At 32.9% G+C, this 19,772-nt stretch overlaps 1 protein-coding gene across 7 annotated transcripts in view; it reads left to right on the forward strand.

Moving 5' to 3' along the window:
• The first annotated feature begins 11,056 nt into the window (after positions 1-11,056).
• The window catches only part of LOC117338798, a 53,383-nt gene continuing 44,667 nt past the window's right edge, over positions 11,057-19,772 (forward strand). For all 7 annotated transcript variants that reach the window (XR_004535039.1, XR_004535038.1, XR_004535042.1 and 4 more), the window contains exon 1: positions 11,057-11,308. Coding sequence is in view for 1 of the 7 variants with exons in the window: in XM_033900146.1 (XP_033756037.1) it covers positions 11,182-11,308 (127 nt within the window). In the remaining 6 variants the exon portion in view is untranslated. The remainder of the gene's footprint in view (positions 11,309-19,772) is intronic.

Raw genomic sequence — 19,772 nt, forward strand, 5'->3', positions numbered from 1 at the left:
GTGAGTTGTGACATTACAATAATATAAAGTGAGTTGTGACATTACAATAAATATAAAGTGAGTTGTGACATCACAATAAATATAAAGTGAGTTGTGACATTACAATAATATAAAGTGAGTTGTGACATTACAATAAGTATAAAGTGAGTTGTGACATCACAATAAATATAAAGTGAGTTGTGACATTACAATAATATCAAGTGAGTTGTGACATTACAATAAATATAAAGTGAGTTGTGACATTACAATAAATATAAAGTGAGTTGTGACATTACAATAAATATAAAGTGAGTTGTGACATTACAATAATATAAAGTGAGTTGTGACATCACAATAAATATAAAGTGAGTTGTGACATTACAATAAATATAAAGTGAGTTGTGACATTACAATAATATAAAGTGAGTAGTGACATTACAATAATATAAAGTGAGTTGTGACATCACAATAAATATAAAGTGAGTTGTGACATTACAATAAATATAAAGTAAGTTGTGACATCACAATAAATATAAAGTGAGTTGTGACATCACAATAAATATAAAGTGAGTTGTGACATTACAATAATATAAAGTGAGTTGTGACATTACAATAATATAAAGTGAGTTGTGACATCACAATAATATAAAGTGAGTTGTGACATCACAATAATATAAAGTGAGTTGTGACATTACAATAAATATAAAGTGAGTTGTGACATCACAATAAATATAAAGTGAGTTGTGACATTACAATAATATAAAGTGAGTTGTGACATTACAATAAATATAAAGTGAGTTGTGACATTACAATAAATATAAAGTGAGTTGTGACATTACAATAAGTATAAAGTGAGTTGTGACATCACAATAAATATAAAGTGAGTTGTGACATCACAATAAGTATATAGTGAGTTGTGACATTACAATAATATAAAGTGAGTTGTGACATTACAATAAATATAAAGTGAGTTGTGACATTACAATAAATATAAAGTGAGTTGTGACATCACAATAAATATAAAGTGAGTTGTGAGATTACAATAAATATAAAGTGAGTTGTGACATCACAATAAATATAAAGTGAGTTGTGACATCACAATAAGTATATAGTGAGTTGTGACATTACAATAATATCAAGTGAGTTGTGACATTACAATAAGTATAAAGTGAGTTGTGACATTACAATAAATATAAAGTGAGTTGTGACATCACAATAATATAAAGTGAGTTGTGACATCACAATAAGTATATAGTGAGTTGTGACATTACAATAAATATAAAGTGAGTTGTGACATCACAATAATATAAAGTGAGTTGTGACATTACAATAATATAAAGTGAGTTGTGACATTACAATAAGTATATAGTGAGTTGTGACATTACAATAATATAAAGTGAGTTGTGACATTACAATAAGTATAAAGTGAGTTGTGACATTACAATAAATATAAAGTGAGTTGTGACATCACAATAATATAAAGTGAGTTGTGACATCACAATAAGTATATAGTGAGTTGTGACATTACAATAAATATAAAGTGAGTTGTGACATCACAATAATATAAAGTGAGTTGTGACATTACAATAATATAAAGTGAGTTGTGACATCACAATAAATATAAAGTGAGTTGTGACATCACAATAAATATAAAGTGAGTTGTGACATTACAATAATATAAAGTAAGTTGTGACATTACAATAATATAAAGTGAGTTGTGACATCACAATAAATATAAAGTGAGTTGTGACATTACAATAAGTATAAAGTGAGTTGTGACATCACAATAAGTATAAAGTGAGTTGTGACATCACAATAAATATAAAGTGAGTTGTGACATTACAATAAATATAAAGTGAGTTGTGACATCACAATAAGTATAAAGTGAGTTGTGACATTACAATAAGTATATAGTGAGTTGTGACATTACAATAATATAAAGTGAGTTGTGACATTACAATAAATATAAAGTGAGTTGTGACATCACAATAAATATAAAGCGAGTTGTGACATTACAATAATATAAAGTGAGTTGTGACATTACAATAATATAAAGTGAGTTGTGACATTACAATAAATATAAAGTGAGTTGTGACATTACAATAAATATAAAGTGAGTTGTGACATCACAATAAATATAAAGTGAGTTGTGACATTACAATAATATAAAGTGAGTTGTGACATTACAATAATATAAAGTGAGTTGTGACATTACAATAAATATAAAGTGAGTTGTGACATCACAATAATATAAAGTGAGTTGTGACATTACAATAAGTATAAAGTGAGTTGTGACATTACAATAAGTATATAGTGAGTTGTGACATTACAATAATATAAAGTGAGTTGTGACATTACAATAAATATAAAGTGAGTTGTGACATCACAATAAATATAAAGTGAGTTGTGACATTACAATAATATAAAGTGAGTTGTGACATTACAATAAGTATAAAGTAAGTTGTGACATAAAATAAATATAAAGTGAGTTGTGACATTATAATAAATATAAAGTGAGTTGTGACATTATAATAAATATAAAGTAAATTGTGAGATTACAATAAATATAAAGTAAGTTGTGACATTAAAATAAATATAAAGTAAGTTGTGACATCACAATATATATCAAAAGAGTTGTGACATTAAAATAAATATAAAGTGAGTTGTGACATCACAATAAATATAAAGTGAGTTGTGAGATTACAATAAATATAAAGTGAGTTGTGACATCACAATAAATATAAAGTGAGTTGTGACATCACAATAAGTATATAGTGAGTTGTGACATTACAATAATATAAAGTGAGTTGTGACATTACAATAAGTATAAAGTGAGTTGTGACATTACAATAAATATAAAGTGAGTTGTGACATCACAATAATATAAAGTGAGTTGTAACATCACAATAAGTATATAGTGAGTTGTGACATTACAATAAATATAAAGTGAGTTGTGACATCACAATAATATAAAGTGAGTTGTGACATTACAATAATATAAAGTGAGTTGTGACATTACAATAAGTATATAGTGAGTTGTGACATTACAATAATATAAAGTGAGTTGTGACATTACAATAAGTATAAAGTGAGTTGTGACATCACAATAAATATAAAGTGAGTTGTGACATCACAATAAGTATATAGTGAGTTGTGACATTACAATAATATAAAGTGAGTTGTGACATTACAATAAATATAAAGTGAGTTGTGACATTACAATAAATATAAAGTGAGTTGTGACATCACAATAAATATAAAGTGAGTTGTGACATTACAATAAATATAAGGTGAGTTGTGACATCACAATAAATATAAAGTGAGTTGTGACATCACAATAAGTATATAGTGAGTTGTGACATTACAATAATATAAAGTGAGTTGTGACATTACAATAAGTATAAAGTGAGTTGTGACATTACAATAAATATAAAGTGAGTTGTGACATCACAATAATATAAAGTGAGTTGTGACATCACAATAAGTATATAGTGAGTTGTGACATTACAATAAATATAAAGTGAGTTGTGACATCACAATAATATAAAGTGAGTTGTGACATTACAATAATATAAAGTGAGTTGTGACATTACAATAAGTATATAGTGAGTTGTGACATTACAATAATATAAAGTGAGTTGTGACATTACAATAAGTATAAAGTGAGTTGTGACATTACAATAAATATAAAGTGAGTTGTGACATCACAATAATATAAAGTGAGTTGTGACATCACAATAAGTATATAGTGAGTTGTGACATTACAATAAATATAAAGTGAGTTGTGACATCACAATAATATAAAGTGAGTTGTGACATTACAATAATATAAAGTGAGTTGTGACATCACAATAAATATAAAGTGAGTTGTGACATCACAATAAATATAAAGTGAGTTGTGACATTACAATAATATAAAGTAAGTTGTGACATTACAATAATATAAAGTGAGTTGTGACATCACAATAAATATAAAGTGAGTTGTGACATTACAATAAGTATAAAGTGAGTTGTGACATCACAATAAGTATAAAGTGAGTTGTGACATCACAATAAATATAAAGTGAGTTGTGACATTACAATAAATATAAAGTGAGTTGTGACATCACAATAAGTATAAAGTGAGTTGTGACATTACAATAAGTATATAGTGAGTTGTGACATTACAATAATATAAAGTGAGTTGTGACATTACAATAAATATAAAGTGAGTTGTGACATCACAATAAATATAAAGTGAGTTGTGACATTACAATAATATAAAGTGAGTTGTGACATTACAATAATATAAAGTGAGTTGTGACATTACAATAAATATAAAGTGAGTTGTGACATTACAATAAATATAAAGTGAGTTGTGACATTATAATAAATATAAAGTGAGTTGTGACATCACAATAAATATAAAGTGAGTTGTGACATTACAATAATATAAAGTGAGTTGTGACATTACAATAAGTATAAAGTAAGTTGTGACATAAAATAAATATAAAGTGAGTTGTGACATTATAATAAATATAAAGTGAGTTGTGACATTATAATAAATATAAAGTAAATTGTGAGATTACAATAAATATAAAGTAAGTTGTGACATTAAAATAAATATAAAGTAAGTTGTGACATCACAATATATATCAAAAGAGTTGTGACATTAAAATAAATATAAAGTGAGTTGTGACATCACAATAAATATAAAGTGAGTTGTGAGATTACAATAAATATAAAGTGAGTTGTGACATCACAATAAATATAAAGTGAGTTGTGACATCACAATAAGTATATAGTGAGTTGTGACATTACAATAATATAAAGTGAGTTGTGACATTACAATAAGTATAAAGTGAGTTGTGACATTACAATAAATATAAAGTGAGTTGTGACATCACAATAATATAAAGTGAGTTGTGACATCACAATAAGTATATAGTGAGTTGTGACATTACAATAAATATAAAGTGAGTTGTGACATTACAATAAATATAAAGTGAGTTGTGACATCACAATAAATATAAAGTGAGTTGTGACATTACAATAATATAAAGTGAGTTGTGACATTACAATAATATAAAGTGAGTTGTGACATTACAATAAATATAAAGTGAGTTGTGACATTACAATAAATATAAAGTGAGTTGTGACATCACAATAAATATAAAGTGAGTTGTGACATCACAATAAATATAAAGTGAGTTGTGACATTACAATAATATAAAGTGAGTTGTGACATTACAATAATATAAAGTGAGTTGTGACATCACAATAATATAAAGTGAGTTGTGACATCACAATAATATAAAGTGAGTTGTGACATTACAATAAATATAAAGTGAGTTGTGACATCACAATAAATATAAAGTGAGTTGTGACATTACAATAATATAAAGTGAGTTGTGACATTACAATAAATATAAAGTGAGTTGTGACATTACAATAAATATAAAGTGAGTTGTGACATTACAATAAATATAAAGTGAGTTGTGACATCACAATAAATATAAAGTGAGTTGTGACATCACAATAAGTATATAGTGAGTTGTGACATTACAATAATATAAAGTGAGTTGTGACATTACAATAAGTATAAAGTGAGTTGTGACATTACAATAAATATAAAGTGAGTTGTGACATCACAATAATATAAAGTGAGTTGTGACATCACAATAAGTATATAGTGAGTTGTGACATTACAATAAATATAAAGTGAGTTGTGACATCACAATAATATAAAGTGAGTTGTGACATTACAATAATATAAAGTGAGTTGTGACATTACAATAAGTATAAAGTGAGTTGTGACATTACAATAATATAAAGTGAGTTGTGACATTACAATAAGTATAAAGTGAGTTGTGACATCACAATAATATAAAGTGAGTTGTGACATTACAATAATATAAAGTGAGTTGTGACATTACAATAAGTATAAAGTGAGTTGTGACATTACAATAAATATAAAGTGAGTTGTGACATCACAATAATATAAAGTGAGTTGTGACATCACAATAAGTATATAGTGAGTTGTGACATTACAATAAATATAAAGTGAGTTGTGACATCACAATAATATAAAGTGAGTTGTGACATTACAATAATAAAAAGTGAGTTGTGACATCACAATAATATAAAGTGAGTTGTGACATTACAATAAGTATAAAGTGAGTTGTGACATTACAATAAGTATAAAATGAGTTGTGACATTACAATAAACATAAAGTGAGTTGTGACATTACAATAAGTATAAAGTGAGTTGTGACATTACAATAAGTATATAGTGAGTTGTGACATTGCAATAATATAAAGTGAGTTGTGACATTACAATAAGTATAAAGTGAGTTGTGACATCACAATAAATATAAAGTGAGTTGTGACATCACAATAAGTATAAAGTGAGTTGTGACATCACAATAAGTATAAAGTGAGTTGTGACATCACAATAAGTATAAAGTGAGTTGTGACATCACAATAAGTATAAAGTGAGTTGTGACATCACAATAAGTATAAAGTGAGTTGTGACATCACAATAAGTATAAAGTGAGTTGTGACATTACAATAAGTATAAAGTGAGTTGTGACATCACAATAAGTATAAAGTGAGTTGTGACATTGTAATAAATAAAAAGTGAGTTGTGACATTAAAATAAGTTTGTACACACAGATCGCATGGGTCTGCTTCTGGTAAGTATTTATAGAAGAAATATTAGTCCCTAGCTCTCTATGCGACTGGAAACAGACGCCCGTGCACAGAGTAACAACTAATTGATAGTTATAAAAATATATCAGAAACTGAAAGACAGTAAACAGTAAAACAAGTGACCAAGGGCAACCTATAGTTCTCTGGGCATGGTATTATTATTCACTTTTTACAGAGACGTGTGTATATATATATAACTTGTATCGTGCTGTGGGTCAAATTACCCAAACGGTCCATGATACTCTAATTTTTCTAGTGAAGTGAAGTTTAATTTGTTGAATGCTATATTTTCTTTGACGTTTCGTACCTTATTTGTTGTTCTTAATTTCAAATTGGTAAGACGTTAAGAAAAAAACTTTATTTTATATTAGAAAACGGCGGCATTTTCACGTGATGAGGAAGACGCAATTTAACAAGCTATTAAGCGATGGATCAAAACTACCAAAACGGTCCTAAATACTGATTTTGCTTGTGAAGTGACTTTTTATCTGTAGAATGATATATTTTCCTTAACATTTCATACATCGATGTTCTTAATTTCAAACTGATCATTACAAATACACAATTTTATATAATAGAAAATGGGCACTTTCAAACACAATACATGGGTGTGTACGTTCTAATTTATCATAAAAATGATTCATTGTAGATGCACCTAAGTGAAATATGTGTCTGCTTGTTGCGTCCTGTGTCACCCGGTATGTACGTTACTTGGCCACCTCCAGCTAGATGTCACCATATTAACCCCCATCCCCCAACCCCCTCCGGCCATGGACGGTTTTACCTCAACATGTATCCTCAATGGCAGTACAGGTAGGACTGTGATCTAAAGTCCTCTGGTTGCAGTTCAAAGGAACCTTCAACTTACTTGTGACTTACCTAGCTGTGATCGGGTGGCATGTTGACAAACTGTGATGAGTACACAAGCAAATTCACACTTAATAATATATACTATGGAGATACATGTAATAAACAAAAAGCAGATATTTTTAATACCTACTTTATTGCCATATATGACTCTAATATAACACTACCCTGTAATGTAAATACTCCTGATAATAAACTTGAAAATAAAATGATAATATTATTGAACAAGATGTTGAAGATGCAATCAATATGTTAGATATTCCAAAGCTTCTGGTCCAGATAAAATGAGTCCAATCTAATTAAGGCAGCAAAGACAGAGTCTGTTATTTCAATTCTGGCCAAATTAACACGTCCATCGACTGTAGTATATATGTTACACCAGTTTTTTGTAAAGGCGATAAAACTATTGTTTCAAATTATAGACCTATACCTCTGATAAGTATCGTTGGCAAACTAATCGAAAGGGGTATTTTTAAACACGTAAAAGTTTTTTTTAGAGATACGTTTTTTTTTTTTTTTTTTTTTTTTTACAAAATGTCAATCAGCCTTCACACCTGGGGATTCTGCAACAAATCAATTGCTAGACATTACAAATGATATTGGGAGGGCTTTAGACGCGGGTTGAAACAATCGGATGATTTGGTATTGAAAACATGTCTTGATGAAATGGTAATTGAGAATGACGTGTGGATATGTGACATTAAGAAAGCCGCTTTAGGTATCGAGTATATGTTTGATTCTAACTTACCAGTAGACTATGCTTTTCAAAATCGTAGAGGAGAGATTGACCGATGTTACAAAACAATACATGTTAACAAAGATATCTGGTTCGTCGAAAGGTAGATTATATCGATATCTGATAGATAGCCACTGTGTACAGTTTTATCTACGTAAACCTATAGAAACAAAATATAAAAGCATGTTAACTAAGTGTAGAACACACTCACACAATTTCATTTTATTTTGTTATGTCCATTATTATTATACAGATATGAGGGTAAAATATATGAAACAATATTACTACAAAAGACCATCTGTTTTTAAATTAATCCAACTCTTATCTGTTAATAACGCTAGAGAGTTGTCAAATTTAGGTAAATATCTATACTTGGCTAGCAAAAGACAAAATTGATTAGTGTAGATAATTTTATATGATCAATTTTCATGTACATGTATGTAACACTCGCCTGTACACATCTGTATTTGTTTAATGTTATATATCTTGTACATGTATACCTATATGCCTTAGGGCTTTTGGTAAATAAAGAACTTGAACTTGGGCAAAGAAATTATTGCTGTATTATGTGATATAAGTAAAGCCTTTGATCGTGTTTGACACAGGGGTCTTATACATAAATTGAAAGAATCGGGCATATCTGGGAAATTACTAACTTGGTGCAAAAATAATTTTTTTGCTCTGTGTCCCATGGCAAGAAAAAACTTATACAATTCAATTCTTTATTAATCTTGAGAATTACATCTCATCGACATTATACAATTACAAGAATACAAAAATAATACAAGTTAGCTCGGGTAGAGCAATGCACATATGTATAGCATGCACATATTTGTATATATATATATGTGTGTGTGCGTGTGCGTGTGCGTGTGTGTGTGTGACTCAATAAGGAAAATGAAGTGTGTACTAGTTACTAGAAGCCAACAGAGTAGAACGTAGTAGCGATGCTTGGTATAAAAACTTGCCCAGATTACTTAATTCTTTAACATTACCCGTTGATAGTAAATTTATTAACTTATAGACAGAGGGATTAACCCGATAATGAGGCTTTATATATTTTATTCTGAGACCGTTAAAGGGGGGACATTTTAAAATGAAATGGTATTCATCTTCTATGTCATTTCTACAGAAAGGACAAAATCTTACATTGTGAGGAATTTTTCTATAGATGCCGTCCAGTTTCAATTAACAGGTTATGTGAAGTCAAACGTATTTTGACAATTGCCTTTTTATATTTAACAGGAAAAGGCTTATTTAAGTAAGGTTGCAGACATACATAGTCAATAATATGTTTATACAACGTGCCTTTGGACGAGGTTAAAAAGAAACACTCACAATCTTGCTTAAAAATGCCTAATAGCCGTTGTTTTACTAAGGCCAAAAATGTTCTAGTATTAAAATGACTGCGCCTGCCAGTACTCGGCCAAGCCAATGGCACATACAATGTAGTTCCTGTTTAACTGAAGCTACCCAATTTTTACAATGTGGATTTGTTTCACAGCCTATGTACATATATTGATAACATGCACTTAATATAGTTATTGGACCTCAACAATTTACACCAGTACTTGAAGATTCGTATTTTGCGCAAAATGAGAAGAGGAAATCTACCAGAGACATATGTATGTCTCTGAATCTACCAAGTTCAGAATAGATCATTGCCAATCTAATTAAAATCTAGATGGTCATTCACACTACGTTACATGAACATCTAACAACATCCCATAAGGGGTCACGTCAGGGTTAGCCAATCAAATGACTACTTCCAGAATCTTGGAAGTAAATTTTATATGTCCGAATTAGCATGATTAGAGTGCATAGTTTGTATAATCTGTCAATTTAGTTCAAGTCATTTCGTCCCATAAAGCATAAAGCTATATACTGTACCGAAAAATGGTTTGCTTCAGATGCATGCTGTCACGAAATGTTTTGCTTCGATGACATCGACAAAATGCCAATTCGCCCTGAAAGTGAAATACACACATCTCAGAGGTCAACCTGACGTGACCCCTTATGGGATGTTGTTAGATGTTCAAGTAACGTAGTGAGAATGACCATCTAGATTTTAATTAAATTGGATCATTGCGTTTGCTGTAGATTTATGAACTCCTAAAATATTTTTACAAAAGTCTAAGTGAATTTGTTCGATATCTATGGCGCGGGAAGGATGTCATAATTAAATAGGCAAAAATAAAATATTGCCTAGGCAAAATTATTTCTGCCTAGGCAAAAATCGAATATTGCTTAGGCAAAAATATTTCAGCCTAGGCAATATTCGATTTATGCTTAGGCAAAATTATTTCTGCCTAGGCAAAAATAATTTTGCCTAAGCAAAATTCGATTTCTGCCTAGGCAAAATTCTCGATTTTTGCCTAGGCAGAAATAATTTTGCCTAAGCATAAATCGAATATTTCCTAGGCTGAAATATTTTTGCCTAAGCAAAATTCGATTTTTGCTTAGGCAGAAATAATTTTGCCTAGGCAAAAATATTTAATTATGACATCCTTCCCGCGCCATACTTATCACCAAAAATTATAATGCAAACTGATATAATTTTGTTTTCTGTGCTGAAACACATTAGTTCGTTCATTTTTTTCACCAGCAGTTTTATATTATAACCACCAGCATTAAAACTATGCCGTTTATCTTTTTAAAGATATGTCTTGTTTTAATTAATTTTGTATTAGTAACGTAATATTTCCGGAACATCATTTTCCGGAATCGTCACCGTATATTTTATTTTTCCCGCGGATACAACTATCCCACAATGCACAGCTAAATCTGTAAACACATGGACCGATATTTGGTACTGAACTGACATAAAAATCTACGTTTTTGGTGATGTCATCACACAAACCAATGATGCATGACCGCAACGGCCATTATCATGATCCCTTGTGGACAATATGAGTGCAAGAACCCGGAGAAAGTATTGGCAAAATCGTAGCATTGATGATAACCTACTCAAACAAGTCGCCCATTCGCCAAAACCATCAACATCTGACGATGTCTCGCCCTCATCGAAAGTAGGATGTAAGTTCTGTTTGATGTAAACACTGCAACAACTTCATTAGGATATGTATTGATGTTCAGTGTATCAATCGCATTCATTTTCTAAATTATTATTTATTAGGATAGGTAAGAATTGTAAAGTTAAACCGCATCATTTCATGGATCATGAATGTTTAGAATTGATTTGTGGTGGGGAAATAAGGTCTCTAGTGTGACAGAGCCACTGGTTTGCTGATCTCAAAACAATAATCCTCTAGTTTTCTATGTACAGTTTATTAACATATTTACAAGTTATATTTACAATACATGAGTCCAGCTTCCATACACTTTTCCGTCTGTTCTACTCGTCCTTTCTCACTAGACTGACCATTCATGCTACGTACCATTATCCTAATCACCCTGTCCAGGCACACCCATTCTCACGCCACTGGCTCCCCTTATCTGTAAAGCCATAAACTTCCATTCCTCATCCGATAGAACAATTTCATGCATTAATTCATTTATAAACATAGCCTAATCTAAACAGTCTAATGGTAAGTTCCCCTTTAATTTACTTAACGATCTGACACTTCAATTAAAATGTGACCTCACTTGACACTCGGTGAGGTGCCTAGGAGAATGTCCAGACTCATCAATTGGACATACATACATGCCAGTCTGTTTCTCTCCCCCCCTACTCTGTCGCAGTCTCTTATCAAATTTATCACCCTGTCACACTAGAATCACCACCAAATGGATGCTTATCTGCAGATGATGCATCATATTTAATTGACTCACATTCACAATAGTTAGTTGCTATAACTGCACTGGTGAAATATTCCTCAAATACGACTGAAAATGAATAAGTAGAGCGGAAATATTCATTTCACAGACTTGCATGATTTGTCATCCATTTTTTTCATTCTGCAGGAGAAAAATGTGACTGGCCTTCACCTGTTTGTTTACATTTGTGTATATCTGTGATCAGGTTTGACTATATAGCAAAATCTACTTATACATCCAGATTTACCAGTGCCTGAACACTCAAGTTTGGCCTTAGTAATTACACTACTGTCCTTGGTTCTAATTTTCTGATGATGATCTTACCACGTAGATACGTTGGAACTTCTTACCTACAGATAAAAAATAAGCAATTTTTTCAACCCAGCCTCAGGTCGGCGTTTTAACAACATTTACTCCCATTCCCTTCAATCTGACAAAAGGTATATCAATTAAAAGGTAAGATAAAAATATAATATTTTATTAGCTTACATACATATTTTACCCACTGGTCATCGTTCACTAAATAAAAATATCTGTCCACATACTTTATCATCTCGTTTTCAGAGAACTTTAGAGCTATCACTACTAAGCTAATCATGTCACTCAAATCTCATCACAAGGGACTTTTGCCTGATGTGTTTACATTGAAATCTCACAATATCTTGTGTTCTGGTGATGGTGGCCATTTTCAAAACTATGCTTAAAAAAAGGTTTGAAAAGAATGTGGACAGATATATTTAGTGAACGATGATCAGTGAGTAAAATATGTATGTAAGCTAATGAAATATTATCTTACCTTTTCTTCTTTATCATTCTTCTTTATCGTTGGCCAATTCCGTCAATAATGATGATTACATTGGCAATCTGTTGGCAAAAGGGACGTGCAGAGGGTTATGTTTACATTTAATCAATGTAAACATTTTATGTGCCTGGACGAGGTTGAAGGGAATAAAGAGAATTATTGTTCAATCGCCGACCTGAGCTGAGGGTGTGAGTCGAAAAAATTGCTTGTTTTTTGTATGGGTCAAATTCTGATGTTAAATCTCCACAATACAGCTTGAAAAGCAATAGATATCTAGAGGTGTTACAATTCACCGTGAATCACAGTATTTTGCGGTACAGTTCAATTCACGATAATGTTTCCGTAATTTCGATACGCTCACGATTATAAAGCTACAATCTACGCTAACTCTGTAAGCGTTTAGTACGCTCGTTTCCATTTGACCACGTGTAGTCACGAGAGCCAATCAACTTCAAGATTACATTTGATAGTTTATCTGCTTACATGTGGTCACAAACATGGCATGTTCGAATACAAAAAGTGGATCCACCTACAAGTTTTCAATCGAATGTTTGGAAGTATTTTGGCTTTGGAAGTGTAAAAGAAGTAACCGACAAGAGTAAGACTAAAGTATTCTCCACTGAGCTGAATTACAAGATAAGCTCCGTCATCTAAATTATTATGTGTTAAAATCCTCGTTCTCTGCGACAGTATTATGGTCTCGTATCCTCTGAATAGTTATCAGACTTATAACGGTGAACAATTTTTTATTTTGCATTTTTTTCATATTATTGCGTATATATTTAAAAAGTATAAACTTATGAACGATGACAATTTGATTTTGATGAAATCTGTACATAAAAACATCAATTATTTATTATAAAAATGTAATCACACTTCGTTGATCAACAGTCTGGATATGTAAATTTTGTGTCATACACAATATAAGGCATGCACACAACAAACTACAACACTTGAAAACAAAAATGGCGTTCCGCATGAGTCCACCTCGGTTGAAAACGGTAACAGCTTCAGCAACAAAGAGAAGAATGGCCAAATAGTCAAATACAATCCTAGAATTACACTGGGAAGCTTTGTTTTTAGCCCACCATCATCAGATGGTGGGCTATTCAAATCGCCCTGCGTCCGTGGTCCGTCCCTCCGTCCGTCCGTCCGTAAACAATTCTTGTTATCGCTATTTCTCAGAAAGTACAGAAGGGATCTTTCTCAAATTTCATATGTATGTTCCCCTTGGTGCCTTGTTATGCATATTGCATTTTGAGACCTATCGGAAAACAACATGGCCGACAGGCAGCCATCTTGGATTTTGACAATTTAAGTTTGTTATCGGTATTTCTTAGAAAGCACTGAAGGGATCTTTCTGAAATTTCATATGTAGGTTCCCCTCGGTGTCTAGTTATGCATATTGCATTTTGAGACAAATCGGAAAACAACATGGCCGACAGGCAGCCATCTTGGATTTTGACAATTGAAGTTTGTTATCGCTATTTCTCAGAAACTGATGAAGGGATCTTTCTGAAATTTCATATTTAGGCTCCCCTCTGTGTCTAGTTATGCATATTGCATTTTGAGACCAATCGGAAAACAACATGGCCGACAGGCAGCCATCTTGGATTTTGACAATTGAAGTTTGTTATCGCTATTTCTCAGAAAGTACTGAAGGGATCTTTCTGAAATTTCATATGTAGGTTCTTCCTGGTGCCTAGTTATGCATATTGCATTTTGAGACCAATCGGAAAACAATATGGCTGACAGGCAGCCATCTTGGATTTTGACAATTGAAATTTGTTATCGCTATTTCTCAGAAAATGATGAAGGGATCTTTCTGAAATTTCATATGTAGGTTCCCCTCGGTGCCTAGTTATGCATATTGCATTTTGAGACTAATCGGAAAACAACATGGCCGACAGGCAGCCATCTTGGATTTTGACAATTGAAGTTTGTTATCGCTATTTCTCAGAAACTGATGAAGGGATCTTTCTCAAATTTCATCTAAAGGTTCCCCTTGGTGCCTTGTTATGCATATTGCATTTTGAGACCAATCGGAAAACAACATGGCCGACAGGCAGCCATCTTGGATTTTGACAATTGAAGATTGTTATCGCTATTTCTCAGAAAGTACTGAAGGGATCTTTCTGAAATATCATATGTAGGTTCCCCCTGGTGCGTAGTTATGCATATTGCATTTTGAGACCAATCGAAAAACAACATGGCCGACAGGCAGCCATCTTGGATTTTGACAATTGATGTTTGTTATCGCTATTTCTCAGAAAATAATGAAGGGATCTTTCTGAAATTTCATATGTAGGTTCCCCTCGGTGCCTAGTTATGCATATTGCATTTTGAGACTAATCGGAAAACAACATGGCCGACAGGCAGCCATCTTGGATTTTGACAATTTAAGTTTGTTATCGCTATTTTACAGAAGGTACTGAAGGGATCTTTCTCAAATTTCATATGTACGTTCCCCTTGGTCCCTGGTGTTGCATTTTGGGACCAATCCGAAAACAAACAGACAGCCATTATCGCTAAATCTTAAATTTTATATATAGGTTCCCCTTGTTTGAAAAGTACTAGAGGGCTGTTTCTGAATTTACACAGATTAGTAAGACTTAGAGGAAGGGAAAAGTAGAGAAAAGATCAATCTGACATGGAACCTATAAAGATCATTCAATGGTGGGCGCCAAGATCCCTCTGGGATCTCTTGTTGTTATTTTGCTATTCAAATCGCCCTGCGTCCGTGGTCCGTGGTCCGTCGGCCGTCTGTCCGTCCGTAAACAATTCTTGTTATCGCTAATCCTCCGAAAGTACTGAAGGGATCTTTCTCAAATTTCATATGTGGGTTCCCCTTGGTGCCTAGTTATGCATATTGCATTTTGAGACCAATTGGAAAACAACATGGCCGACTGACAGCCATCTTGGATTTTGACAATTGAAGTTTGTTATCGCTATTTCTGAGAAAGTACTGAAGGGATCTTTCTCAAATTTCATATGTTGGCTCCCCTTGGTGCCTAGTTATGCATATTGCATTTTGAGTCCAATCGGAAAACAACATGGCCAACAGGCAGCCATCTTGGATTTTGATAATTGAAGTTTGTTATCGCTATTTCTGAGAAAGTACTGAAGGGATCTTTCTCAAATTTCATATGTAGGTTCCACTTGGTGCCTAGTTATGCATATTGCATTTTGAGACCAATCGGAAAACAACATGGCCGACAGGCAGCCATCTTGGATTTTGATAATTGAAGTTTGTTATCGCTATTTCTGAGAAAGAACTGAAGGGATCTTTCTCAGATTTCATATGTAGGCTCCCCTTGGTACTAAGTTATGCATATTGCATTTTGAGACCAATCGAAAAACAACATGGCCGACAGGCAGCCATCTTGGATTTTGATAATTGAAGTTTGTTATCGCTATTGCTGAGAAAGTACTGAAGGGATCGTTCTCAAATTTCATATGTGGGTTCCCCTTGGTGCCTAGTTATGTATATTGTATTTTGAGACCAATAGGAAAAGCAACATGGCCGACAGGCAGCCATCTTGGATTTTGACAATTGAAGTTTGTTATCGCTATTTCTGAGAAAGTACTGAAGGGATCTTTCTCAAACATTTTTGTAAGTTCCCCTTGGTCTTTAGTTCTGCATATTGCATCTTGGGACCAATAGGAAAACAACATGGCCGACAGGCAGCCATCTTGGATTTTGACAATTGAAGTTTGTTATCGCTATTTATCAGAAATTGCTGAAGGGATCTTTCTGAAATTTCATTTGTAGGTTGCCCTCTGTGCCTAGTTATGCATATTGGATTTTGAGACCAGTCAGAAAACAACCTGCCCGACAGGCAGCCATCTTGTATTTTGACAATTGAAGTTTGTTATCGCTATTTTACAGAAGGTACTGAAGGGATCTTTCTGAAATTTCATATGTAGGTTCCCCTTGGTCCCTGGTGTTGCATTTTGGGACCAATCCGAAAACAACACACAGCCATTATCGCTAAATCTTAAATGTTATATATAGGTTACCCTTGTTTGAAAAGTACTAGAGGGCTGTTTCTGAATTTACACAGATTAGTAAGACTTAGAGGAAGGGAAAAGTAGAGAAAAGATCAATCTGACATGGAACCTATAAAGATCATTCAATGGTGGGCGCCAAGATCCCTCTGGGATCTCTTGTTTAACATCCTATTAACAGCCAGGGTCATTTAAGGATGTGTCAGATTTTGGAGGTGGAGGAAAGCTGAAATACCCGGAGAAAAATCAACGGACTACGGTCAGTACCTGGCAACCGTCCCACGTAGGTTTCGAACTCGCTACGCAGAGGTGGAGGACTAGTGATAAAGTGTCGGGACACCTTAACCACTCAGCCACCACGGCCCCTATGGGAAGCAGTACAGGAGATGAGAACAGTTCAAACAAGCTTACAATGAATTTGTATGCTGCTTGTATTTTGCTGCTATGTCTATACACAATAACAAACTTGGTACACTATTTAAATACAGTCTGTACCAGTACTTCGTTAATGTCTTTCACTACTATATGCTTAGGGTTAACGCCTATATACACATAAATATTTACTCTGGAATATATGCAGTACGTGTTAAAACATTTAAAACAATGTATAACATCGTTATCCAACTAACCCAGATGGAATATTTCGACTTTTAAGCTATCGTGTGTTTGTGTTAATGGATAAAAATGTCTCGATTTCAAAACAGTCTCGTGATGATTTAAAAGTAATTTCCGCCCTAAATTTAGAGGGGTTTCCCAACTAAATCGAGTGTTCAAGCTGGAAATAGGGATCCACTGTGTATATAGGGATAGCACAGAAATGTAACTGGAAAGGTACAAAACATGAAAATAACAACGTTTTTACTGTGATGTCCCTTTAATCATCAAAACCTCCAACTGTATCGAAAATGTATCGAAAATCAAATTGTAGGTGCAATGTATCGTTGTAGCCCATTAACATCAGAACCCTTTGAATTATATTTTTCCCTGTGTAATTATATTAGAAATCTTGTATTGTTAGCCCACCATCATCAGATTCAAATCGCCCGGCGTCCGTGGTCCGTGGTACCTCTGTCCGTCCGTAAACAATTCTTGTTATCGCTAATCCTCAGAAAGTACTCAAGAGATCTTTCTCAAATTTCATATGTAGGTTCCCCTTGGTGCCTAGTTATGCATATTGCATTTTGAGACCAATCGGAAAACAACATGGCCGACATGCAGCCATCTTGGATTTTGACAATTGAAGTTTGTTATTGTTATTTCTGAGAAAGTACGGAAGGGATCTTTCTCAAATTTCATACATAGGTTCCCCTTGGTGCCTAGTTATGCATATTGCATTTTGAGACCAATCGGAAAACAACATGGCCGACATGCAGCCATCTTGGATTTTGACAATTGAAGTTTGTTATCGTTATTTCTGAGAAAGTACGGAAGGGATCTTTCTCAAATTTCATACGTAGGTTCCCCTTGGTGCCTAGTTATGCATATTGCATTTTGAGACCAATCGGAAAACAACATGGCCGACATGCAGCCATCTTGGATTTTGACAATTGAAGTTTGTTATTGTTATTTCTGAGAAAGTACGGAAGGGATCTTTCTCAAATTTCATACATAGGTTCCCCTTGGTGCCTAGTTATGCATATTGCATTTTGAGACCAATCGGAAAACAACATGGCCGACATGCAGCCATCTTGGATTTTGACAATTGAAGTTTGTTATCGTTATTTCTGAGAAAGTACGGAAGGGATCTTTCTCAAATTTCATACGTAGGTTCCCCTTGGTGCCTAGTTATGCATATTGCATTTTGAGACCAATCGGAAAACAACATGGCCGACAGGCAGCCATCTTGGATTTTGACAATTGAAGTTTGTTATCGCTATTTCTGAGAAAATACTGAAGGGATCTTTTTCAAATTTCATATGTAGGCTCCCCTTGGTGCCTAGTTCACAAAATGTTCTCATTAGATAAAGGAAAGAATTTTGATGGGGCCCTAAAAAAAAGTTGTGTGTTTCTAGTTTCAGCTCCTCAGAAAGTTAGGGTTGGTAGGTAGGAAAAAGCTTTTTTTTTATTAAATATTTTTAAGCAGATTTTATGCTTTGAATTACATTATACTTTTAATACTGGAGTAGAAGATGTTTAAGTTGTAGGGCTATTTAATATGTGTTAACTGTAGACTTTTACCATCTGAACACTTGCAATTACACACAGATTTAATGTTCCACTGAGGAGAGTAGCTTGCCAGAGTACAAAATATGTTGATTTCAATGATATTGCTATTTTATATTAAAACAGAAAATGGTTGTTTTCCAATAAACAGTTTTGAACCACTATTGTCTTTATAGTCGTTTTGAATATTCTGCTAAAAAAACCAACTAAAAACAGTTATTTCAATGGTTTCCTGTTCATCACACGTAAATTCAATACATCTTACTCCGAATCCTATAACATCAGATATTGTGAGACCTGCGCTGCGTTCATCGGGTCACGGAAAACCGAGAAAATTTCTGAAGAATGTCTAAAAACTTTTGGGTCCGCGTTGATTTATTGGGGTCGGTCGGGAAACCGGAAACACACAACTTTTTTTTTAGGCCTGGATCTTAATTGTTTATCAAAATAGGAAGTATGATTTGTGTGACTAATGTTTAGAAGGAACTAGATCTGGAACTCAGGAATTAACAAATAAATAAAATAATGAAGAAACAGAAAATGATACAAAACAATAGTGCAAATTAAATTTCAATATTTTAGATATTTTTGATTTAGTTAATTATAATAAATGATGAAATATTCAGTAAATAATTTTTCATTACTAGTATTATGGACTAATATATAATATTGAAATGCATACAGCATGGGACAGTTATAAATTGGTGTGAGAAAACTTACATCCCTGGTGTGTTGTACAATAATGGTGAA

Source organism: Pecten maximus, chromosome 12 (assembly GCF_902652985.1).
Source record: "Pecten maximus chromosome 12, xPecMax1.1, whole genome shotgun sequence".
NCBI lineage: Eukaryota > Metazoa > Mollusca > Bivalvia > Pectinida > Pectinidae > Pecten > Pecten maximus.